The sequence below is a fragment of the Bison bison genome, unplaced genomic scaffold, assembly GCF_000754665.1.
Source record: "Bison bison bison isolate TAMUID 2011002044 unplaced genomic scaffold, Bison_UMD1.0 scf7180017864141, whole genome shotgun sequence".
NCBI lineage: Eukaryota > Metazoa > Chordata > Mammalia > Artiodactyla > Bovidae > Bison > Bison bison.
Genome location: NW_011494713.1, coordinates 3,821,933 through 3,844,598, shown reverse-complemented (window position 1 = coordinate 3,844,598; position 22,666 = coordinate 3,821,933). Strand labels below are relative to the sequence as shown.

Sequence of the window (22,666 nt, the reverse complement as noted above, 5' to 3'; positions counted from 1 at the left end):
GGGCATTATTCTGCCCACCACAGCCCCTCTGACTGCCTCTTACATGACTTAATAAGGGAATCATCAAACAGCTGCTGCCTTGGGCTCAAGCCCTGGGCCGGATTCATCAGGGAGCTTGCAGGAAGAGAGGAGGAGGCCTGCTGGCTGTCGCTGGCTTGGCACCCTTGTCTCTGCAGCTTGGCACCTACTTCTCTCTGACTGCTGGCCTGGCTTAAGCCGGATGCCCCAACATGCCCTCTGCCTGCTCTGCACTCCCTAAATCCTAAACAGAATCCCAGGCTTCTCCTGACAGCCAGGACTCTCCAGAGCGGCCCCTTACCATCTAGAGCTCTGGGCAGGGGTGGAGTAGTGGCACTGCCTGGGCCCCAGGAGAGGGTGCTGAGGGCAGTGAGAGCTTCAGTCGACTGTGGAATGAAGCCACCCTTCCCCTGAGACAGTGGCTTTCTGAGAATGGCCAGATCACACTCTATTAGGAAGTTGACTCTCCTCCCCCAAATCTCCTGAATCACTGAAGGCCAGAGTCAGAGAGGCCGTAGAGATTATCCAGCAAGGCAGGGTTAGCAGGAGGCAGCTCTCCTTCTGAGAGAGGAAGCCTTCTGGGCCATGCCATGCCATGCTCCATCCTTTGGTGGCAGGCTAAGGAAAAATCTACTCGCAATAGTGATACACCTGTAATAATAGAGTACAGGTAGAGGAATTCCAGGGGGTAGGTGGGCACTCATAGTGGAGAAGCCGAATGGTCTAGAAGGCTTCTTGGAGAAGGCAAAATTACAAAGTGAAGCTAAGGCCAGACCAGTGGCCCTCCCTCTCCCCCTGTCTTGGAGTCACAGGCCAGATGGTTTATCACCTCTCCCTTCTCCCTTCCTCACTCTCTCCCTTTCCCCCTTCCTCTGTTCCTCTTTCCCTGCCACCCAGCCAACATAGATTCACTGAAATCCCATGGCCCAGAGGAACCTGAAATTCCTTCACCGGCCCCAGACATCATGGCTCCTGCCTCTTTATATAATGGAGTGTGGAACTGGGTCCACACTTCTGTGTCGCTGGACCTTCCGTCCTGTGCTGGGGAGCCAGGTAGTTTGTGGGATTCAGGATCAAGTACCCCAGGGCCCAGGGCTCTGTGAGCCTAGAACGTGATGGGATTCTACCACTCACTGGGAACTGAGGCACTGGGTGTGATGTTGATGTCAATGTCTTACTGGGACTTCTGATGACCTGGTCGGTGGCATCATACTGGGAATGATGGCAGGCTGGGCAGTGATGTCACCAGGACTGCTGGTAGCCTCAGCGATGATGTCACATGGAGACCACTGGAGGTCTGAGTGGTGATGTCATTTTAGGACTTTTGGAAGACAGGATGATGCTCTCCTGTAGCACGGTTGCAGGTTGGGGCCCTGACATCACTCTGGGTACACTTATAGGATAGAATAGTGAGGGTTCATAGGGGTCCAGAGTCAGGGACAAGAACATCATAGAATAAGATGGAGAGGAAGCCCTAGCTGAATTAGAGTTTTTCTCTATTTTCCTGGTGTGGTTTGGCAGACAAAGCCCTGAATTGGAATTCAGGAAACACATGGTCTAACCATGATTAGACGCTGTGATCTTTATGTCAGGACGGCTTGTTTGGTTGAAGGTAACAGAGATCACTTGAGCCAGGTTAAGAACGGGAGGCTTACTGTCAGGATGTGTGTGGCCTGGGAGCGCTGGCAGGATCTAAGGCTTTAGTGTGGCCGGTTGCTTGCTCTCTGTGTCCCTGTCTTATGAAATCCATGCTTATCTCTGCCAGAACTTTCCTCTCATCACAAGTGGCTGCCCTGGCCTTTACGCATCCCCTTGTCCAGATTCTGGAGGGATTATTTGCTTTGCCAGACACCCCATTGCCCCCAAATGTCCGGTGCCCCCTTGCCCTTCTTTCTCTACCTTCATGTAAAGTTTGGATTCGTGCTGTTACCCTGAGCAGGGTAACTAAACAGGATATTGGGTGTGACGAGCATCAAGTGATAGGTCTCATGTACTTGGGCACATCATTTCTACCCCCTGGGCCTCAGTTTGAAGTGAAAGTGTTAGTTGCTCAGTCATGTCTGACTCTGCAAACCCATGGACTGTAACCCGCCAGGCTCCTCTGTCCATGGGATTTCCCAGACAAGAATACTGGAGTGGGTAGCCATTCCCTTCTCCAGGGGATCTTCCTGACCCAGGATGGAACCCAGGTCTCCTGCATTGTAGGCAGATTCTTCTTTACTCTCTGAGCCACCAGGGCTTCAGTTTATCCACCTATATAATCTGGGGGCCATAGTTCAGCATCTGGTGGTTCTGGGAGCAGGTCGGAGATGTTCACACTGCAGAGTTACTGAGCCAACCTAGGGTTTCCAACCCTCCTTTCCTGGTTCCACTGGTCATGAAGGTTCTGTGCACATTTGTGGCAGGGCAGGGGCTGCTGGAAGTGTGTCTAGAAAAAGCAAGTCATCACTGCTGTCCCTCAAGAGACCAGATCCCTGGGGCATAGTGAGAGCAAGTGTGGGGATCACGCCCACTTTTGACCCTTGGGGCAGCAAGGAGAGCATCCAAATCCTTAGCCTGAGCATCTGTCACCCAACTGCCCACCTTTTCATTCACCCTCCTGCCCACCCACTCCTCCCATCAGTCTTGCTTGGCATCCAGGCCACAGGGCGTCCAGGGCATCGACAACTCACCTCCGGCCTGGCAGTTAATAGTTTGATTACCTGGCGAGGGCTTGCCCATTCAACCTCAGGGGTCTGGCTCCCTGTCACCACACCAGGAGCTGCCGAGGGCAGGCCCATGTCTCCAGAGGGCTGTGTCTGTCCCTGCCAGGCCCCGATCAGGATTTGGGTAAATGAACAAAAGGAGCTACAAGGGACTGTTCCACTGCTCAGCTCACTTTCCTTCATGGTCTGATTGGGAAAGACACTCCCCTCAGCCAGCTGTAGAACTCTCCCGAAATTGAACAGTCAGCTCTTGGGGCTTACCCTGGACCCTGTGAGGTGAGGTACTGCCAGCTCCCATCCCCTACTGGCTCGGGGACATGCCAGGTGCAGGGTGACCAGCCCGGCCTCCTTACTTTCCCCGGAGCAGAAGCCTTTTCCTTCCTGAACCACGGTGTGGTTCAGGCTGGTCCCTGGTACCTTCCACTCCAGGGGCAGCCACTCCTTACATAGGAAGCCGCCCGTGCCCGTGACCGGGGAGGGCTTCTGTTGACAAGTAGCCACAGCAAGGGAAGATGGGCTTCCCTGCAGGCAGCTGCGCTGGTGGGTGTGCCAGCTTGCTCATTGCAGGCCACCCTGGCTCCCAGGAAGTGTCAGCTCTGTCTGCAGCAGGCCCAGGGTGAGGGTACCTGGGACGGTGGTAGTTAGCTCATGCCCACAGCCTGGGGAGCCCAGCCCAGTCACTTGCTCCCCCAAAAAAGGGGCAGCCTTAGGAATAAGAATGACTCAGCAAAACTTACCAAGTTGGGGCTGCCTCCCTTTCTTTCTCACCCACGGGCTCCACACCTCAGGACTGGCCGTTTTGTTGGGAGGGCCCGGTCTGTAGTTGCAGGGGTCAGAGGAGCTAGCCCTGGAGGCCCAAGGGAGAGCCTTTGTGTCAGCTAAAAGGCTGCCTTAGCGTAGGGCCCCCAAGACGGGGGCAGGGGGTTGTTCTAGACATCCACCTCGCCAGCTCTGGCTCCTCTGAGCTTGGGAAGGGTCCTGGGCTGGTGGCGGGAGAGCCAGAACTGAGGGCAGGGGCTGTGTTCTGTTCAATGACTGCATGATCATGATGGGCGCTGGGTCAGCAGAGAATGAAAGACTGGTATCACCCCCTCGCTGGGGGTGGGCAGGGAGAAGGACGTCTGCTGAGCGGCCCACTGTCGACCACCAAACACTGTGCCCAGGCCAGAGGGACAGATAACATGGTGGCCTACCAAAGCCCCACTGGCTGACCTGGGACTTCTCGAATCTGGGAGTAAGCGTAGAGCTAGGCTTCCCGGGTAGCTCAAACAGTAAAGAAACCACCCACAATGCAGGAGACCTCGGTCAGGAAGATCCCCTGGAAGAGGGCATGGCAACCCATTCCAGTATTCTTGCCTGGAGAATCCTATGGACAGAGGACCCTGGCAGGGCTAAAGGCTACAGTCCATGAGGTCGCACAGAGTCAGACACGACTGAGCAACTGACACTTTCACTTTAGAGCTAGGGCTCGGCTGCAACTGGGGACTGTGGGGCCGGAGGGTATGGGAAGATGCCCATAGGTGGCTAGTGTGGGACCACACAGACAATTCCATGTTAGTCCAGATGGAACCCCTGTCCTTGGCTGGGAATGAGGGGTACACAGCCATTATCCCAGCACCTAAGCACAACAGATGGGCTGGGCATCTAGGGATACTGCTCCGTCCCAAGCCCACCCACATCCTTCACATAACAACTCTTTGAGCTGGCAACCCCCTTTCCTATACCCCCAGGGAGACTAAGGAGAATGACTGTCCATCCCTCAAGTACACCTGGTCACCTTGTCTGTTGCACCCACTGCTGAACCCCAAGGAGGGGGTGGGCCAAGCCTCATGGTTCCGTTTTGCAGACGGAGAAGATGAAGACCAGAGAGGACCCCCCCTCACCTCCCCACACTCTCTGTGGGAGACAGAGGGGGGCAGGGCTTGTTGGCCCTGTCGGGGAGGGGCTGGGACTTGGACCCTCCAACCACCGCCACCTCTTCCCCGGGACAGATGACTTCATGAAGCAGAGCCGTGGCATGCTGCTCTTATACAGCATGAAGAACCCCAGCTTCCCCGAATACATCTTCAGCAGCGAGAGCGGCATCATGTGCCTGGACATGCACGTGGACCACCCCTACCTGGTGGTGGTGGGCCACTACGATGGCAACGTGGCCATTTACAACCTCAAGAAGCCCCACTCCCAGCCCTCCTTCCGCAGCTCAGCCAAGTCTGGCAAGCACACGGACCCCGTGTGGCAGGTCAGCCTCGGGACCGGGTGGGAGGAGTGGGTGTGGCTGAGCGGCAGTGGGTGGGCCTGGGAGCCATGGGAGGAAGGGACCTTGGGGAGGAGAGGGCCACAGACCAGGGGTTGGGGACGACAGCTACCGGCTTAGAGGCCAAGGAGCTGGGTGTGAAAAGAGCAGAGGTGAGTATCAGGAGGCAAGAGGGTCTGCTGTAAAGGTGGTGGTCTCCTGCCCATCCATCTGCTAAGGACCTCGGATCTCTGAGGAGTGCTGCTCAATGACTCAGATTCGGTGGCTGGACAGCTCTGGGCCTGATGGCCCTCCGCTGAGTATGTTAAGGGCTCCAGGGGTCTACGAAAAGTGAAAGTGTTAGTCGCTCAGTTATGTCTGATTCTTTGTGACCCCATGGACTATAGCCCGCCAGGCTACTCTGTTCATGGGATTCTCCAGGCAACGGCCATGCCCTTCTCCAGGGGATCTTCCTGACCCAGGGATCAAACCCAATTCTCCGGCATTGCGAGCAGATTCTTTACCCTCTGAGCTACCCAGGAAGCCAGGGGTCTATGGTCTTCCTCAACTGCCCACAGGGACTCTGTTCTGCCATCGGCTAGATTTGAGGGATCTCCTAGAGAAGGGTAGGTGCTGCTGGTTCTCTGCCTTCCAGGTGGGGCTGTAAGACCTGGCAGGTGGGGCCTGTGAGTACCCAGCTTCTCCAGATAGGCATGGAATGGGACCATTGTGGTTGCTGGGGCTGGATTTCACCCTGACTTTGCGTCTCCACCTTACTGCGCTGGAAGTAGGTTTCACAGTTTCGTTCTCAGAGCCTCTTAGCTCTGGCTTCACAGCCCTTCATCACTGTGTTCCAAAGGTGTCCCTCCTTCTGAGCCTGGGCACCCTCGCGCCGTGGTCTGGCCTGGGAGAATCTAAGCACACATTTCTGTCTCAAGTTGCCCAAGGCCTCTGGGGGCTCAGACAGTGCTGGGGTCTGTCTTCTCATTGTCCTCTGCCCCCTGCCCTGACAGGGTCTTCCCGCGGGCTCTGCACCCCTGCCTGTCTGGCCCTGAAATTCCTGAGTCACATGGATGCCCAGGCCCTGGCTTTTGGCCCCCAGACAGGCCTGAGCAGAAGGAGGGTTGTCCAGGCACAGGGGAAGTGGGGGCCTCTCAGCTTCATCCTTTACCCGGATCTGGGGCACAGGAAGGAGGCACCTCCTCCCACCAAATACCCTCCCCTCAACTAAGGCCGGAGTCAGAATTGCAGCTTCAGGGGTTCTCTCCTCTGGAAAGCCTACCTCCTGAGTCATCGCGTCCAGGCACACGGGGCTCCAGATGTGGGGAGGATGTCTGCAGAGACATTAAAGCCCAGGGAGAGAAAAGACTTGCTTTGATCAAACTAAACCAGCATCAGACCTGCCCTTGCTTTGCCAGCTCAAACACACAGCCCAGGGCCAAGCACAGAGCATCTCAGGGTGGCATGACTCTCCACAAGCCCAGAAGAGGGCGAGAGGCCGAGGCCAACCAGCCTACTCCCTCTCTGCTCTGTTCTCAGAATCAAATAGCAAGTTGGAGAGAGAAGTGGGGCTCACAGGAGACCGTTCCCCCTTCCCTGGACGGGTGCCAGGGAGACTGGATAGGGTGGCCTTCTGTTCTCCCACCATCCTTTCAGGAGAACAGGGCTGCTGCCTTTGCAAAACCGAAGACTCCGAGTTCTTGGCTGCAATCAGGGCTTGTGACGTGGGAGGGGCCTGCCTGTCTCTGTCTCTTTTAACGACTTCCTGTTCTCTTCCTTCGCTTGCTCTCATTCCCTTCCCGCTTCCTCATTCGTCTCTTCATTCATCCATTCATTCAGCAACTCCTGCCTGTTCACTCCTCTGGAGGCTGACGATGCTCAAGGATTTGGTCTCCGGAGTTCCTGGTGGGGACACACAGCAGCCAAGGTTGAGCAGATAGGGCATGCACTAAGTGCCAAGGAGGGCTGAGGATTGTCCAAAGTGCTGGGGGATGAGAAGCAGGGACCGGAAGGCCAAGGAGGTCTTCCTAAAGGAAGAAGCACCTGAGCAGAATTGTGAAGCATGAGGAAGCATGCACTGATGAAGAAGGCTGCAAAGGGGTCACATGCACCAGAAAGACACGGGCCCAAGCAGAGGGGCCTGCTGGGAAATGACGCAGCGCGGGGAGCACAGTATGCAGGACAGGGAGGAGCAGCAGGACCTGAGAAGAGCCTAACTGCCCAGTCCTGAGTGTGCTTCTCCAGCAAGGAGGAAGCTTGGATTCTACATGTCAGTGGTCTCAAATGAAGTGTTAGTGCATGTGTGCTAAGTTGCTTCAGTCGTGTCCGACTCTTCGTAACCCCATGGACTGTAAAGCCTGCCATGCCCCTCTGTTCATGGGATTCTCCATGCAAGAATACTAGAGTGGGTTGCCATTTCCCCCTCCAGGGGATCTCCTTGACCCAGGGATCGAACCCACGTCCCTACATCTCCTGCATTGGCAGGAGAGTTCTTTACCACTAGTGCCATCTGGGAAGCCTAGTGTTAGTGAAGTACAGAAGCTCAATGTATTAGAAAGATGAGAGTGGGGCTGCTCTGATAAGATCAGGGTCCTGATTGCTTGAGGGTCCCCTGTCATCACTCCCCATGTCCCCTGAGCTACTTTCCCAAGGCTCCAAGAGCTCCTCCCAGCATAATTTGAAAATCACTGTCCAACCATCAGAGGATTTGGGAGCAAAGAAATCCCACAGTCATGCAATGTCCTGGAGATATCTTCCAGCTGCAGCATGAGACAGCTTAAGACTGAGCCACAACAGGGCAGTGGAGATGAAAATGAGAAAATAGGGTTGAGGGCTGTTGAGGAGTAAAATCAAGAGAAGGAAGTGACTGGCTGGCTATGGGGGAAGGGAAAGTTGGTGATGGCACCTGAAACTCTGGTTTGGGACAACCTTTAGGATGCCACAGAATTCTGGCCAGAAGTTAATACAAGAAGCCAGAAGAGGCGTCTTACAGGCAGTGGTTGTATATCCGGGAGCTTGAAAAAGAGCTGGGGCTTGTGAAGGAGGTGTCAGAGACATCAAAGTCTTAGGTCCTTCTTCAAGGGACTATGTCCTGGGAGAAATCAGAGAGATTGTTTTCAATCTCAAAAGCCAGGCTGGGGGCCAAAGGACTTTGTTCTGTTGGTAACAGGGAGCCATGGAAAGTTTTGGAGCCAGGGACTCCAAAGGGGACATGGTTCTGGTCCCACGGCACAGGCCGCCTCCCATCTGGGTAGCGTAGCCCTGTTCAGGCCTGGCTGGGAAGCCCCAACCAGCAGCACTCTGCAGGATGTGTGTGTGTGTGTGTGTGTGTGTATGTGTGTGTGTGTGTGTATGTATGTGTGTGTGTCTGTGTATCCTCTGCTACACTGGGGTAGGAGGCAGGAAGGATATGAGCAGACCCTGGGGTCAAACACGCCTGCCCTGATGAGAGAACGCAGAAGAGAAGCAATCAGTGATGCAGGCCTCTGTTTCCTCCCTACCGCCTGCTTCCTGGGCATTCGTTCATTCTCTCAGTCCCACTTCCACCTGCCCCCTCTATGCCCTCTTTATTCCTACCCTCCCACCTCCACTCCAGGAGCATGTGTGCAACTTGCACACACACACACATACACACACACCTGCAAATACACGCACCACCCCCAACTGGGCATCAGGCTGCTAAGTGGGGTGTGAAATACAATCTCCATGTGCGCCAGCGGCCACTCATTAAACACTTCCCTTTGCAGCTCCCCTGTGTCTCTTATTGTCTGGCCTTTGACACCCCCATCCGCTCCCCCCTTTAAAGGGACTACCTTTACGCAGAAGAGGGAGCTGTCTCCGCATCAGGACTGCTCTGACTTGTGCCTCACAGGCTGTGCGGTGTTCTAGGCCTCTTGGCAAAAACACAAAAGAGCAGCCTGCCCAAACAGGCCCAGGCAGGACAAGGTCCGCCCTCCTGCAGCTCTGACAGCCAGGCCTGGTGGAGGGGTGGGGGGTCCCCCGGAGAAGAAATCCCCTCCACACCCCCACCCCACGTACACTGCTCAAGAGCCAGGTTACAACTGTGGTTCCAGACAGCACCCCTGGATTCCCGTCCACCCTCACTGGGCCTCTCCTTGTGACAGGGAAAGATGGTGGTCCCAGTGCAGGAGGCCTGGAGGCTGGAAAGCTCTGGGCACCCAGCCCCGCCCCAGCCCTCCCGGACACAGCTCTGCTGGGCCTCCACATCTGGCAACAGAAACTTGAGCCTCAAGCGTGTCATCTTCATAAGACAACAGCTCTGTCTCCAAAACACTTTCCCATATGTTTGCTTCCAGCCCGGAGAAGATGGGTGGGGAAGGATTATTAACCCCAATTTGCAGCTGGAGAAATGCAGCTCATATCTGAGATGCTAGGAGCAAGATTTTAGAAGCAGGAGCTAGTGGTGAAGTGAAGGTGGGAACAGAAGAAAGGCTACCTGGAGAAAAACCAAGCCTGGATGGGGAGGGAAGCAAGCAGGAAAAAGCCCCCCAAGAACCTTGGGACCTTGATTCCTAGGATGATGGCTATTACTTATTGAACACTTAATATCTGCAGTGTTCTGACCTAAGAGCTTCAAATTCATTATTTCATTTATTTCTTACAACAAACTCATGCTATTATGGTTTCTGTTTTAGAAATGAGGAAGCTGGTTGATGGGCTCTCGACGTAAGGAGGTCGAACGCAGAGCCACTGCTTTCTAACAACTTGTTACGAAAATAGCTTCCTATTCTGTGTTGGGGTTTGGGAGCTCCCCACCCCCTTTCCCATCCCATCCCCTTACTCCCCTCCACCAGTGGCTCAGACAGTAAAGATTCTGCCTGCAATGCAGGAGACCTGGGTTCGATCCCTGCATCGGGAAGATGCCCTGGAGAAGGGAATGGCAACCCACCCCAGTATCCTTGCATGGAGAATCCACATGGACAGAGGAGCCTGGTGGGCTACAGACCATGGGGTTGAAAGAGTCAGACACAACTGATCAACTCACACCACATACGCCCCACCCCCCATACCCCACCAGAAGAAGGGCTGTTCTACATCCAAACAGATTCCCAGGAGTTTTTCTAAAGGAGCAAAAAGGGGCCTGCAGGTGGGGGTGTCTGAAAGTTAAGGTCACAATGGACACCCTCTTTCCCTTTGTAAACAGTATTTTTATACTTCATCCTCACCATCTCAGGTTTTATACATGGAATCCCACAAATGGGGGTTTTCTGTTCCTCCCCCTATGTGGGTGAGGGTGGGAAAAAGGTACATATTTAAAGAAAATAAAATTTAATAACAAGTTTCTCTAAACAAACAAACAAAAAACAGGGCTCCTAGCAGCCAACGCAGAGAGGAACCAGGTACCTCCACTGCTGAGCCCGGGGACCAGGGCAGTGCCCCACTGGCACGTTGCCTCAGGATGCTTGGGGTGGGGGAGCAGTGAGTGAGGAGGGAGGGCAGGCCCATCATGGGACCCTAGGAAATGGGCTCCCAGAACTGGCTTCTGGGCCTCAGAAGGGTCCTTGAGTGAGCCCTGCTCAGCTCGCAGCCCTAACCCGACACCCTCGCAGGGCCCCAGAGCTCACAGTGTGGGATGTTGCAGGTCAGGTGGCAGAAGGATGACATGGACCATAACCTCAACTTCTTCTCTGTGTCATCCGACGGCAGGATCGTGTCTTGGACGCTCGTGAAGGTGCGTGTTTCCCAGGAAGGGTCATGCAGGGGTGAAGATGGGGAGTGGTGGGAGCCGAATGGCAGGGGGCCTCCAACCCTGCCTGTCCAGCCCCACGGGTGCGCCTCCCTCTCCCTGTGTGACCACAGAGCGAGCTGGTTCACACTGACGTCATCAAGCTGAAGGTGGAGGGCAGCACCACAGAAGGTCTCGAGGGTCTGCAGATACACACAGTGGGTAAGAGTCCCTACACCTCATCTCCAGCCCGGCCACATCCCCCTGGACCCAGGAGGTCTGGTCCTCCCTCTTTCTGCACACCCCACTTCCCCTCCTGCCGGGTAGGAGGAGGTAAGGAGAAAGCCTGGTCCTGAGCAGTCTGCAGACCCTCCCTGTTTATGCAGATCAGGCCCCGGTTTACCCAGATCCCATCCCTGTTTACTCAATTCCTCCCCTGTTTATGCAGACTGTATCCCTGTTTGCAGACCCTTTCCCTGTTTACCCTGACCCCGACCCTGTTTAACTCAATCCCCACCTTGTTTATCCAGGCCCCATTCCTGTCTGCAGAAGCCCTGGCCCGTTTGCAGAGTCCCAACTGCCGGGCTCTAGCAGCAGCCCAGGGACCCAGTTTCTGTTCGCCTGGCTGGCTCCGGCCCTCATAGTACCCAGACTCAGGTTGTCCCAGGGGAGGGCCTACTGGATAGAGGTGGATGCTGGGGGCCTCCTTCCCTTCCAGAACTGGCCTAAAGCAGTTCCCTCTTCTCCCGAAGGCTGCGGCACTGCCTTTGACTTCCACAGAGAGATCGACTACCTGTTTCTGGTGGGCACAGAGGAGGGAAAAATCTACAAGGTGAGGTAGCGCTGTGCCGATGCCAGCTTCTTACAGGGCCACTAGACCTGTCATTCTCAACAGACCATATTCGGATGGATCTGGGGGCTCATCAGTACCAGAAGGCTTTCTGGGGAAAGAGAATGCATTGCTTTCTTTTTTAAAAAATGTATTCATTTTTAATTGAAGGATAATTGCTTTACAGTATTGTGTTGGTTTCTGCCAAACATCAACATGAATCAGCCATAGGTATACATACATATGTCCCCTCCCAGAATGCATTTGTTGACCTGCTTGGGTGTCAGGAAGAGGGGCTGACTGCAGGACAGGAGATGAAGAACCTAGAGGGTGACTTGAGCCCAGCCTCGCATCTTTCCCTCGTGTCCTGCTCCCTGCCTGGGGGTGAAGGACGTACAGCTGGGCACGGGGGTTGCAGGGGAAGAGGCGGGGCTTGGAACATCCTGAAAAGACTTCCTAGAGGAGATCTGAAGTTGAGCTGCGCTTTGAAGGCTGGGTAACAAGAAAACCTATCTCTGAACACCGGGTTCATCCCAGCTGGTGGCGGGATGGAACTTTGTGGCCTGCTTCTGCCAGGTCTCAGAGTTAGTAGGTGAACATCCTTCTGAACCTTCATCCATCTAGAAATAACTCCGCTGCAAGCTTTTCTTAGGCTCAGAAACTCAGAATGTTAATTACAGGCAGCCTCCCGGGAGCCCCTGAGGCCCAGGCAGAGCGATCTGAATGCAAAAGACGTCCCCACCCCCCTTATCCACCCCTGCTTGCGGCTGCTGGAGACAGGAAGAGACCAGTCAGTCACTCAGTCTCCTAGAGGGAGGAAGTAAAGGGCACAGTGGCCAGGGCAGGAAACCAAATGAGAAATCTGGAGACTGGGACTTGTTCCTGGCTCTGCACTTGCTTTTCTGGGAGCAAATGAAAGTGAAAGTGTTAGTCACTCAGTCATGTCTGACTCTTTGCGACCAACCCCATGGATTGTAGCCCACCAGGCTCCTCTGTTCATGGGATTCTCCAGACAAGAATACTGGAGTGGGTTGCCATGCCTTTCTCCAGGGGATCTTCCCAACGCAGGGATTGAACCCAGGTCTCCCACATTGCAGGTGGTTTCTTTACCATGTGAGACACCAGGGAAGCCCCAAAATACTGGAGTGGTTGGCCTATCCCTTCTCCAGGGGATCTTCCGGATCCAGGAATTGAACCAGGGTTTCCTGCATTGCAGGCAGGTTCTTTTATCAGCTGAGCTACCAGGGAAGCCTCAGGGAGGAAAGGCTGTTTCTGCCTGGCCTGGGATCCTCTGGGCAGACTTCCTTCACCCTCTAGGAAGGCTCCCCTGCCCAACCAAACCCCAGTTCCTTAAGCCCCTCCTTTCTCTCTGGTTGCTTTGAGGGTGAGAAGAACAGCCAAGAGCTTGGCCCCAGCTCAGCTGGGACAGTGAGGCGGGGCGGGGACAGAAGAGGAATCTCAGGGTCTGACCCTCCAGAGCCCCCTGGGGAAGTGGTGGCTGACCGCACTCACTCATGCTTCCCTACCCCCACCCCAGTGCTCCAAATCCTACTCCAGCCAGTTCCTCGACACCTATGATGCCCACAACATGGCCGTGGATGCCGTGTCCTGGAATCCCTACCATACCAAGGTCTTCATGTCCTGCAGCTCCGACTGGACAGTGAAGATATGGGACCACACCATCAAGTGAGGGGTCTGCCCTCCCTCAGGCTGCGCCCTGGGCGGGGACCAGTAGGGTCTGGCACCATGAGCCCTCTGTTCTCTCGGCTTTCCGCCCTTCCCCACTGCAGGACCCCGATGTTCATCTATGACCTCAATTCAGCTGTGGGAGATGTGGCCTGGGCACCGTACTCATCCACTGTGTTCGCAGCAGTCACCACCAACGGGAAGGTAAGTGCCCCTTTCCTGACCCTGCTGACCCCCTACTGAAGACAAGATGAGCCATCTCAGCTGTCCCTCCTGGAGTCCCACCCCAGGCCAAGGGCAGCTGGGGGAAGGCAGAACATAGGACTCTGTGTATCCTCAAGGGCCCAGGCCACTCGGGGACCTGTCAAAAGAGGGGTCATTCAGGGACTTCCCTGGTGGTCCAGTGGTTAAAAATCCAACACAGGGGGATACAGGTTTGATCCCTGGTCCTGGAAGATTCCACATGCCATGAGGCAGCTAAGTCCGTGGGCCACAACTGTTGAACCCACCTGCTGCAACTACCGAAGCCCACATGCCTAGAGCCTGTGAGCCTCAACAAGAGAAGCCATTGCAATGAGAAGCCCACACACCACACTAGAGAGTAGCCCCATCTTGCTGCAACTAGAGGAAACCTGCGTGCAGGTAGAAGACCAGCACAGCCAAAAGTAAATAAATAAAAGAGGGATCTGTCATCCCATGAGGCCTGGAGGAGAGAGTGGAGCTGTTCACCTTGAAGGAGACCGCAAGATGGGAGATAAAATCCCATGAGGAGGAGCTAACTTCTCTGAGTGCCATGGGGAGGGAGCTACAGGGTGGCAGGTGCCAGCTTGATGTAAAGAGAAACTTATAAACCAGAGTCAACCTGCGGTCGAAATAGCATCTAAAAGGTAGTGAGGTCCCCATCCCTGGGAGTGTGCAAGCTGAGTCTGAGTGGGGAGATGGGAGGGGTCTGTACAACAATAAGAATTGGTGAAAGCTCAAAAACAGCTTGTGGGGAAATTTTTTTGTGGGAAAGTTTTTGTGCAACATAATTTACTTATGGACTTTGATGTAAGCTGAGAGGCACCTACCAGGAAAAAATAGAGTGTATTAAGGCATCACCCTTAAGTCAGTCATTTATTTGCTGAACAAATGTCTAACCAAGGGCTAACTATGGCTCCCAACTCCAGGCCAGGGCCTGGTGGTTCAGTTGATTCACAGAGCTTATGTTCCAGTGAAGGGAAAGCAATAGAAAACAACAACCAAACTCCAATAGAGTTAAGTGCTAGGCAGAGATCAAAAGAGGATGACATGTGTACACCAGTGTTCACAGCCGCATTATTCATAACAGCCAAAAAAGTGGAAGCAACCCAAATGTCTGTAATTGATGAATGAGTAAACAATAAGTACTCTATCCATAAGAAGTGTTACTCAGCACTAACAAGGAATGTACTACTGATACATGCTACATCATGGATGAACACTGAAAGCATGCTTAGTTTAAGAAGCCAGTCTCAGAGACTTCCCTGGCTGTCCAGTGTTTAAGACTTCGCCTTCCAATGCAGGAGGTATAGGTTTGATCCCTGGTTGGGGAGCTGAGATCCCACATGCCTCCTGGCCAAAAAATACAAAACAGAAGGAATATTGTTAACATCTTCAATAAAAACATAGTCCACATCAAAAAAATCTTTAAAAAAATTAAGAAGCCAGTCACAAAAGACCAAACATTTTCTGATTCCATTTATGCTGGTCTAGAATAGGCAAATTTATAGAAATAAAGTAGATTTGTGGTTACCTAGGGAGACAGGGGTTAGGAAAAAGTGGGTATGACTGGTAATAGATACGTATAAGGGTTCTTTCTGGGGTGATGAAAATGTTCTATACTTGGTTGTGGTGATGGTTACATAACTGTGAACATACAAAAAAATGGGAATTGTATACTTTAAATGGGTAAATTTTATAGTATATGAATTATATCTCCACAAAGCTGTTATGGGGCTTCCCTGATAGCTCAGATGGTAAAGAATCCACCTGCAATGCAGGAGACCTGGGTTACATCCCTGGGTCAGAAAGATCCCCTGGAGAGGGGAATGGCTACCCATTTGTGCCAGGAAAATCCCATAGACAGAAGAGTCTGGCGGGCTACAGTCCATGGGGTTGCAAAGAGTCGGACATGACTAAGTGACTAACACTTTCATTTTCAAAGCTGTTATATCTTTAAAAATAGAGTGATGCAAAAAGAAAGGACTGGGTGGTCCTTTAGATAAAGTCGTCAGGGAAATCTTATTTAAAGAGGTGACATTCAAGTAGAGAGCTGGGTCACACAAAAGGGTCAGGTGAAGATGAGTGAGGCCTTCCAAAGGAACTGCTGGTGCAAATGCCCTGAGGGGAGAACAAGCTGGAAAGGTTTAAGGAACAGGAAGTTAGGGTGGCCAGGATCTTGTAGGCAAAGGGCTGAGAGCCTGAGATGAGAGCAAATGGTGCAGAATCGAGAGAAAGAAATCAGAATTTTTATGTAGCATGCCCAGGGAGACTATTGGAGGATTCCAGATTTTTTAAAGGTAAGTCTAGCTGCTAAACAGAGGATGGATAAGAGAAGGAGGGGAGATGAAGCGGGAAGACCAGTTAGGATGCTGCACAGTCTAGGCAAAACTTGCTAATGGTTTGGACTTACAATGCCGTAAAAATAAGATCCAACATTTGTTCAGCACCTATATAACAAACACTGCCCAAGCACCTGACATATATTCATTTGGTAGAAACCCTGGCTCTGCTACTTACTGACAAGTTAGGCTTAAGAGCCTCCTCCATCTCCTCATTTATAAAATGTGGAAAATAACAGAACCTACCTGATAGAGTGGCTGTGACTACTGTAATTAGATGATGCAACCAGGTAACATGCTTGCCCAGAGTCTAGTACATCATACTGTAGAAGTTGCTCAGTTGTGTCCGACACTTTGCAACCCCATGGACTGTAGACCACCAGGTTCCTCTGTCCATGGAATTCTACAGCCAAGAATACTGGAGTGAGTTGCCATTCCCTTCTCCAGGGGATCTTTCCAACCTAGGGATTGAACCCGGGTCTCCTGCACTGCAGGCAGATTCTTTGCCATCTGAGCCACCAGGAAAGCTGTAAGTGCTCTATAAATGGCAGCTGCTATTACTGTTAATTCTGTAGAGACTTAAATTTTCTCCTAAACATTTTATTGTCATTCCCTCAACCATAGGAAAAACAAAGAGACGCAAATCGCCTCTCCTATTGCCTCCAGCTCCAGTGTGCTAGGCTTCTGTCGTGTTACCCAAGAAAGTCCAGGGGCAGTTCCTCTGGTTGGGGGGAGCGGGGACAGGGACCCCATTTCCCTGATTGTGCTGACACCTACCTCTTCACAGACCCACGTGTTTGACTTGTCCATCAACAAGTACGAGGCCATCTGCAACCAGCCCGTGGTGGCCAAAAAGAAGAACAAGCTCACCCACGTGCAGTTCAACCCCATCCACCCCATCATCATTGTGGGCGATGACCGAGGGCACGTCACCTGCCTTAAGCTCTCACCCAACTTGCGCAAAATGCCAAAGGTACAGTCTTGGGGAATTTGGGCTGCCAAGAAAGAAAGTCTCCAGGTGGGGAGGGGGGTGGTTGGTGAGAGAAAGGGGAGGAGCCAGGGGACAGCCCCAGGTTTCTGGCTTTGGAGGCCCAGAGCAGGGTGATGTTGTTGTCCAAGTGAGAAGCATAGAAGTAGGTTTGTAGGGGGACAGATGGGTTCTGACATGCTGTTTCTGAGCCCCAGGTGGAGACAACCGGTAAGCAGGTGACTGGAGTCCCAAGTCTGGGGGTAGTACATGGGCATCATTGGCTTGCTTGGTGTTATCCAGGCAGGGGCTCAAGGCTTAGTTTCCGGTCATTCGCTGGGCTTGCACAGAGCTTCAACTCCAATGGTCCCTGAACTGGGAGCTGTGGGTCCTCACAGAAAGCAGGAAATGAGCCATGAGAAGGGTAACTAGGTCAGTAGCTAGGCAGTCCTCCTTTTGAGCTCTGGTTCTTTTCTGGGATCTAGAATGATCCAGAGATCCTGACCAGAGCCCAAGGGCTCTGAATACAGGCCACAGAGCCCAGAGCCATAACCTCAAAGTCTAGATCTCAGAGTCCCAATTCAGACTTAAGAACCCAGACTTTAGAATCCAGAGCCCAAGGGTCCAACTTAAAAATCCAAAACCCTAGATCGCAGTCCTGTCCATTTGGGTGCTAGGAGGAAATTTGCTCTCTGCTAGGTTCTGGACCAAGGTCAGAGCTGAGCTGGGGCTGAGCCACGTTGCCCTGATGACTGTACCCGCTGGGTTGCCATTTGATGCCTTTACTTGCAGTTTGAGGAAACAGCAGGGGCCTCTTTCAACTGCTGACACCTGCCCCCATGTGCCACCACCAAGGCAGGCGCCACTGCACTAACCCTCTCATGCCAGCCTGGCCTATTCCCCACCATGGCCAGGGAGGCAAGGGCTGGGATTTTGGCTGGGCCTGTAATTGTAGCCAGCTGGGGGAGGGGTGGACTTGGCTATAAATACTCAGAAGGCTGCTGAGTGCCTGCAGCTGTGGCCCAGAGGCTGTGGTGGGCTGGGGGTGGGGTGGGGTGGGGGTTGGGGGTGGGGCGTGGTCTGAAACTCTGCTAAGCCCTGCTAGTTGGCCTCCAGGAGCCAGAGGAAGGCAGTACAATTTGTGGAACAGATAAAATCTGTTCTTGATTTAGTGAGGAGCATGACCCAGGCTTAGGCTGGTAGAGTTGGATAGCCCCGTGGGTGGGATGGTGGTGACCCTCGGGGCTGGGGGCCAGCCATCACACGTTGAAGGCAGTAGATGTGGTGGGAGGCCTGCCTTGCCCACTCTGACCCAGGGAGGCAAGGATCTCCCACAGTCTCAACTCCTCAGAGCAAGGGTCAGCATCAATATCTCTGAGGACCTGAGGACATGGGTACCTGGGAGTCAGAGAACCTGAGCAGGTGACAGCTGGGGGCTGGTTCTTGCATGGACTGGCAGTTCCTGTGAAACTGCCACCTGACTCTATCAGCAGCCAACTGACTCAGGCCAGAGGAAGTCCTATGGGCTGCCCTGCTCTGCAGGCGGCAGTCTCCCTGATCTCCCCAAGAGGGCTGGGCCACAGAGGCCTGACTGCCCAGCCCGAGGATCGTCCCATGACTGGTGTCAGAGCCCACCAAAAGTCAAGGCCTACTTTCCCCAGCTACTGTCTAGATGGCAACTGTAGCTCGGAAAGGCAAGGAACTTGCCCAGAGTCACATAGGGAGTTAGCAACGAAAAGCCAGGCTTCCTGACTCCCAGATGAGGTGAGGGTGAGAAGAGAACATGAGGTTAATCTGGGAGAGAGAGAGGGAAGGGAGAGAGACATCTTTGTCTTCTGCCTCACGAGTGTCGGAGTCAGTGGGGCAGGGGCAAAGGCGCTGAGCCTCGAGGGGAGGGGGAGACAGATTTGGGAACAGGTGCAGGACTCATGCCAGGAGGAAATCTGAGCTCCACTGGGTGTCAGCAGCCAAGAAGGGCCAGAAAGGGGCCTGCAGGCCCCGCCTCTCCCCCCACCTCACAGCCATGGCCAGATCCAGGCTGGGTCTCCAGCAGGCAAGGCTGGGGCAGGTGCCAGTGAGCCCTGGGCACAGGTGGCTGAGAGGGCAGGGGGCTTGGGCACAGAGGGAAGGCGAGAAATGGCAGCTCCCCCAGCCCAGCCTGCACCCCACTGCCTGGACAGAAGGGAGGATGGCACTGGTGCTGGTCTGCCAAGGAGCTCACAGGCCTGGGAGTCGCACACACCCAGTGGCCCAACACTTTTTCACAGGGTCCAGCTTCCCAGTGAAAGGATTAGAGTGCCCTATAGGCAAGTGTGTGTGTGTTTGTGTGTGTGTGTGTGTGTGTGTGTGCGCGCGCGCGCGCGCGCTCAGTCATATCTCTTTTGTGACCCCACGGAATAGTGCGCCAGGCTCCTCTGTCTATGGGATTTCCCAGGCAGTAAGTTGCCATTTTCTACTCCAGTGGATCTTCCTGACCCAGGGGTCGAACCCATGTCTCTTGCATCTCCTACATCGTCAGGCAGGTTCTTTACCACTGCACCACATGCGAAACCCCGTGGCCAGGGGTGGGGGGTGGGGTCATTAATTCAAGACCCGCTGTTCTCGGGGACAGTCCCAGCTGAGGACATCTGGAACCACATGGGACATGCCATCTGCCCTCCTGACATCCTCCCCCACCTGGGGATAACTGAGACAGCAGGCCTGGCCCCAGGTGGTACCCCACTCCCTGCCTGAGCTGGAAGTACTGGGTAAGAGTACTAGGTGAGGGCACCTGTGGCTTTGTCCACACTTTCCCTCCACAAACACACACCTCTTAGCTCCTTGTTAGGACTCAGCCAGAGACCTTCCTGTAGTAGAGGTCTGAGACTACAGCTCTTCCTGGATTGCCCCACCCCTCCCCGCCCCCACCATCAGGGTCCAGAAGCTAACTGGGCAGGAGAGGGCGCGGCAGTGCTGGGGTAAGCTAGGCTGAGGCAACAAGAGGTTGCCCGTCCCTCACCAGTCCTCCCTGGTGTGTGCTTCTCTTCTCCCCAGGAGAAGAAGGGCCAGGAAGTACAGAAGGGGCCAGCTGTGGAGATTGCAAAATTGGACAAACTGCTGAACTTGGTGAGGGAAGTGAAAACCAAGACCTGAGGGCCTGGCCTCCGAACTTGGCCCATGTCTTGAACCTAGTACTTGTAGCCCCTGACCCTGGTACCCCAGTCCAGCCTTGTACCCAGTATGTGTCTGACACTACCCCTGATCAGGTTCCAGCGCCCTGCTCTGGCCCTGGTCCCATCACCTCACCCCAGGACTTGGTCCTCAACCCCTGTTACCCTCTCCTACTTTGCACAAATAAACCTGTGTCTGGAAGTCCACCCACATGTTGAATTTTGCTACAGCAGGGCACCCAGGAAGAGGAGAGAATCTCAGGGTAGAGTCTTAGATCCATTTATTATCCAGCAAACAGTAGGAGGACCAGAGGAGGGGCCCAGCCTGGACACCCTCCCATTATTGCCATGGATTCTAGTTTGCTTCCCCAACCTTGAGGGCCGAGAGGCGCTTGGCCTAGGGGGAGGGTGGACCCCACCCCCGTCCGCTGGGATGGAGCAGAGTCCAGATGGCCCTGGCCCTAGCACCAACTCATGAACTCCTGCCCCAAGACTGTCTACCTAGGGGCAGGGCCCCTCTTGGAGCCAGGCCGACCAGACACTGGGCGGCTAGGTCCAGTTCCACACAGGCTGGACTCTGAGTTCTGGACCCCAGGCCTGCTGGACCCTGGGATCCCGATTCCAGGTGCCAGGTGGGGTGGACTTAAGTCCCAGACTCCGGGCTAGGCCAGGGGCCTTCAGGGCTGCAGCAGGTAGCTGCCTTCATGGCTGGGCTTCTGGGGCGGGGGTGCCTTCTCAGGACAGGGGCCAGGGCTGGAGTTGGGACTGGATTCGGAGAGGGAGTCGATGTTGGCAGAGCGCGAGTGGCAGGCCCAGCAGAGAATGCCCCACAGCAGCAGCAGCAAGAAGCCGACGAGGCCGTTGCAGATGATGGCGATGAGGGCCCCCTGGGAGAGGGCTGCCCCCATGACGGGTGCACCCTCAGATGAGCACAGGCTGAGAAGCTGCCTCAATGGCAGGACCCATGCCGAAGCGGGGCGCTGGGATAGCCGGCCTTCCACACACTCAGCGATCCCTGGGCAGTGGAGATGTCTGAGCCTGTCGGGGGTACAGAGCAGAGGCAAAGCATGGTGAGGAGGAAAGGGGAGGGTGAGGCTGAGGAGGAGAGGGTGGAGAAGAGAGCCCCCTCCCATACCTCCGGCCTCCCAACAGGTCTAAACACCCCACAGAGCCAGGACCTGGCTCTGGGCACCTGGATGGGGGTGTGGCACCAGTGGGGAAGCCGGAGTGGGCATGGCCTGGCCCTGCCCACTGAACATCCAGCCCTCAGAAGAACTGTAAGAGTGGGTGGGATTGAGGAAGCCCAAGGCCTTGAAGGATGGGCACTGTGACCAGCTTTGGTGTGGCCTGGACACTTCCCTGCTCTCAGGACTTCAGCCAACCAGCCCAAGAGACCTCCAGAGGTGCCAGCTCACACAGAGGGAACTTTGTGGAGGCCTGGCAGGCGTGTGTGGGTCTGTGTATCCAAAACTGTGTACCTAGGTGCGCCTCTCAGAGAGACTGTTTCACCAGGTCAGGTGCGTGTGTCTCTGTGTCTGGCTCTTACTCTGTCCCTTGGTTCTTGCCTGGATGTGCACCTCAGCCTCTGTATACCCACCTCCGGTGTGTACCCATCTGTAGCTCTCTTTATATCTGTCTCTCTTATGTGTCCCCATCTCTGAGTCCTGAGTGTCTCTCTTGTGTCTCCTTTCTCTCCTAGTCTATTTTTTTGAGTATCTCTGGATCAGTCTCTGTATGCCTAGGTCTCTTGTGTCTCTCGTCTCTCTTTCTTCCCCGCTGTGTGTCCATCTGTCCCCGTGGACGTGTCTCACTCCCCTCTCTGTAAGGTCTCTGTAGTTCTGTGCGTCTCTCGCGTGTCTGTCTTTTTGTCTGACTCTCTTTCTCCCCGGCTGTGTTTCTGTCTTAAGCTTCTTTATCTCCGTCTCTGGTTCTCAATCCCCATGCCCGTGGTGGGTGGGCCCCTCTTACCTGAGTTAAGCCCGGTGCGCGCCCGCGGGAGAATCCGGGGTAGCGGGATGCTGGGCGCCGAATGATGCTCGGGAGTCTGCGGGCGGGGGGCAGCGGGAGGTGGGCACGGGTGACTTCCCCTCCCCCGGCCCTCCCCCTCGGCAGCGCAGCCTCCGCCGGCCGCTCCCGCCGCGGCGCGACCGGGGCGGCCTCTGCCGCGGGCGGTCTGCGGCGAGCGGCCACCTCCTCCCCCTGGGGCGGCGCCTCCTCCGCGGCCGCGGCCGCTCGCCTGCTCGCACGGCGGCGCTCGGGCGGCGGCGGCAGTCTGGGCGCGGGGTTCGGCTAGGCTCGGCTGCGTTCGGCTACGTTCGGCTGGGCTCGACGGGTCTCTCGGCTAGGCTCGGCCAGGCTCCGCCGGACGCAAAAACAGCGAAGGAGCCCCGCCTCCTGGGAGGCTGCGGCCGGTGGCTTGCCGGAGGAGGAGCCATCCCCCGCCGCTGCCGCTATTTAATTGGCTGCCCGTGCCAGGCTCCCTTGCCATTGGTTGTGCCCTGGGGAGAAGACAGGCTCACCCCTTGTGCGGGCGGGGGCGGGGGTGGGAAGAGGGCTGAAGGGGCTATTCAGTCTGGATACTTCCCCCGGGGAAGGGTACAGGAGCGGGACCCGCCTACCTGCGGGGATTTCTTACACCTACCTCACCAGGAAGATCTGCACACCCAAAAGCTGAAAAAGGCCAAAGCCTCTGTATCCACTTGAGGGGACCACCTCTTCATATCTGGGAGAGGTCTCTGTCCCCTTCATCAGCAGGAAGGCACTGGGATACCACATCCGGGAGGAGACCGAACCTCCTGGTGTTGAAGTCCC

General features: G+C 54.9%; 2 protein-coding genes across 2 annotated transcripts in view; one reads left to right on the top strand and one right to left on the bottom strand.

Moving 5' to 3' along the window:
• The window catches only part of DNAI1 (dynein, axonemal, intermediate chain 1), a 69,480-nt gene extending 49,423 nt beyond the window's left edge, over positions 1-20,057 (top strand). The window contains exons 13-20 of the mRNA XM_010840104.1: positions 4,715-4,962; positions 10,559-10,648; positions 10,777-10,864; positions 11,395-11,474; positions 13,009-13,157; positions 13,262-13,361; positions 16,527-16,712; positions 19,740-20,057. Of these exons, the coding sequence (XP_010838406.1) occupies positions 4,715-4,962; positions 10,559-10,648; positions 10,777-10,864; positions 11,395-11,474; positions 13,009-13,157; positions 13,262-13,361; positions 16,527-16,712; positions 19,740-19,838 (1,040 nt within the window). The 3' untranslated portion in view covers positions 19,839-20,057. The remainder of the gene's footprint in view (positions 1-4,714; positions 4,963-10,558; positions 10,649-10,776; positions 10,865-11,394; positions 11,475-13,008; positions 13,158-13,261; positions 13,362-16,526; positions 16,713-19,739) is intronic.
• A 62-nt stretch (positions 20,058-20,119) lies between these two features.
• Positions 20,120-22,030, bottom strand: ENHO (energy homeostasis associated). Its single transcript, XM_010840103.1, has 2 exons — positions 21,824-22,030; positions 20,120-20,893 (listed from the first exon to the last, which is right to left on the bottom strand). Exon 2 carries the CDS (start codon positions 20,761-20,763, stop codon positions 20,533-20,535), a length of 231 nt encoding a protein of 76 aa, XP_010838405.1. The 5' UTR covers positions 20,764-20,893; positions 21,824-22,030; the 3' UTR covers positions 20,120-20,532.
• Between the last annotated feature and the right edge of the window lie 636 nt (positions 22,031-22,666).

Bases quoted from the DNA above. Each gene is read 5' to 3' on its own strand.
- ENHO (XM_010840103.1), bottom strand. From the start codon at position 20,763: ATGGGGGCAGCCCTCTCCCAGGGGGCCCTCATCGCCATCATCTGCAAC.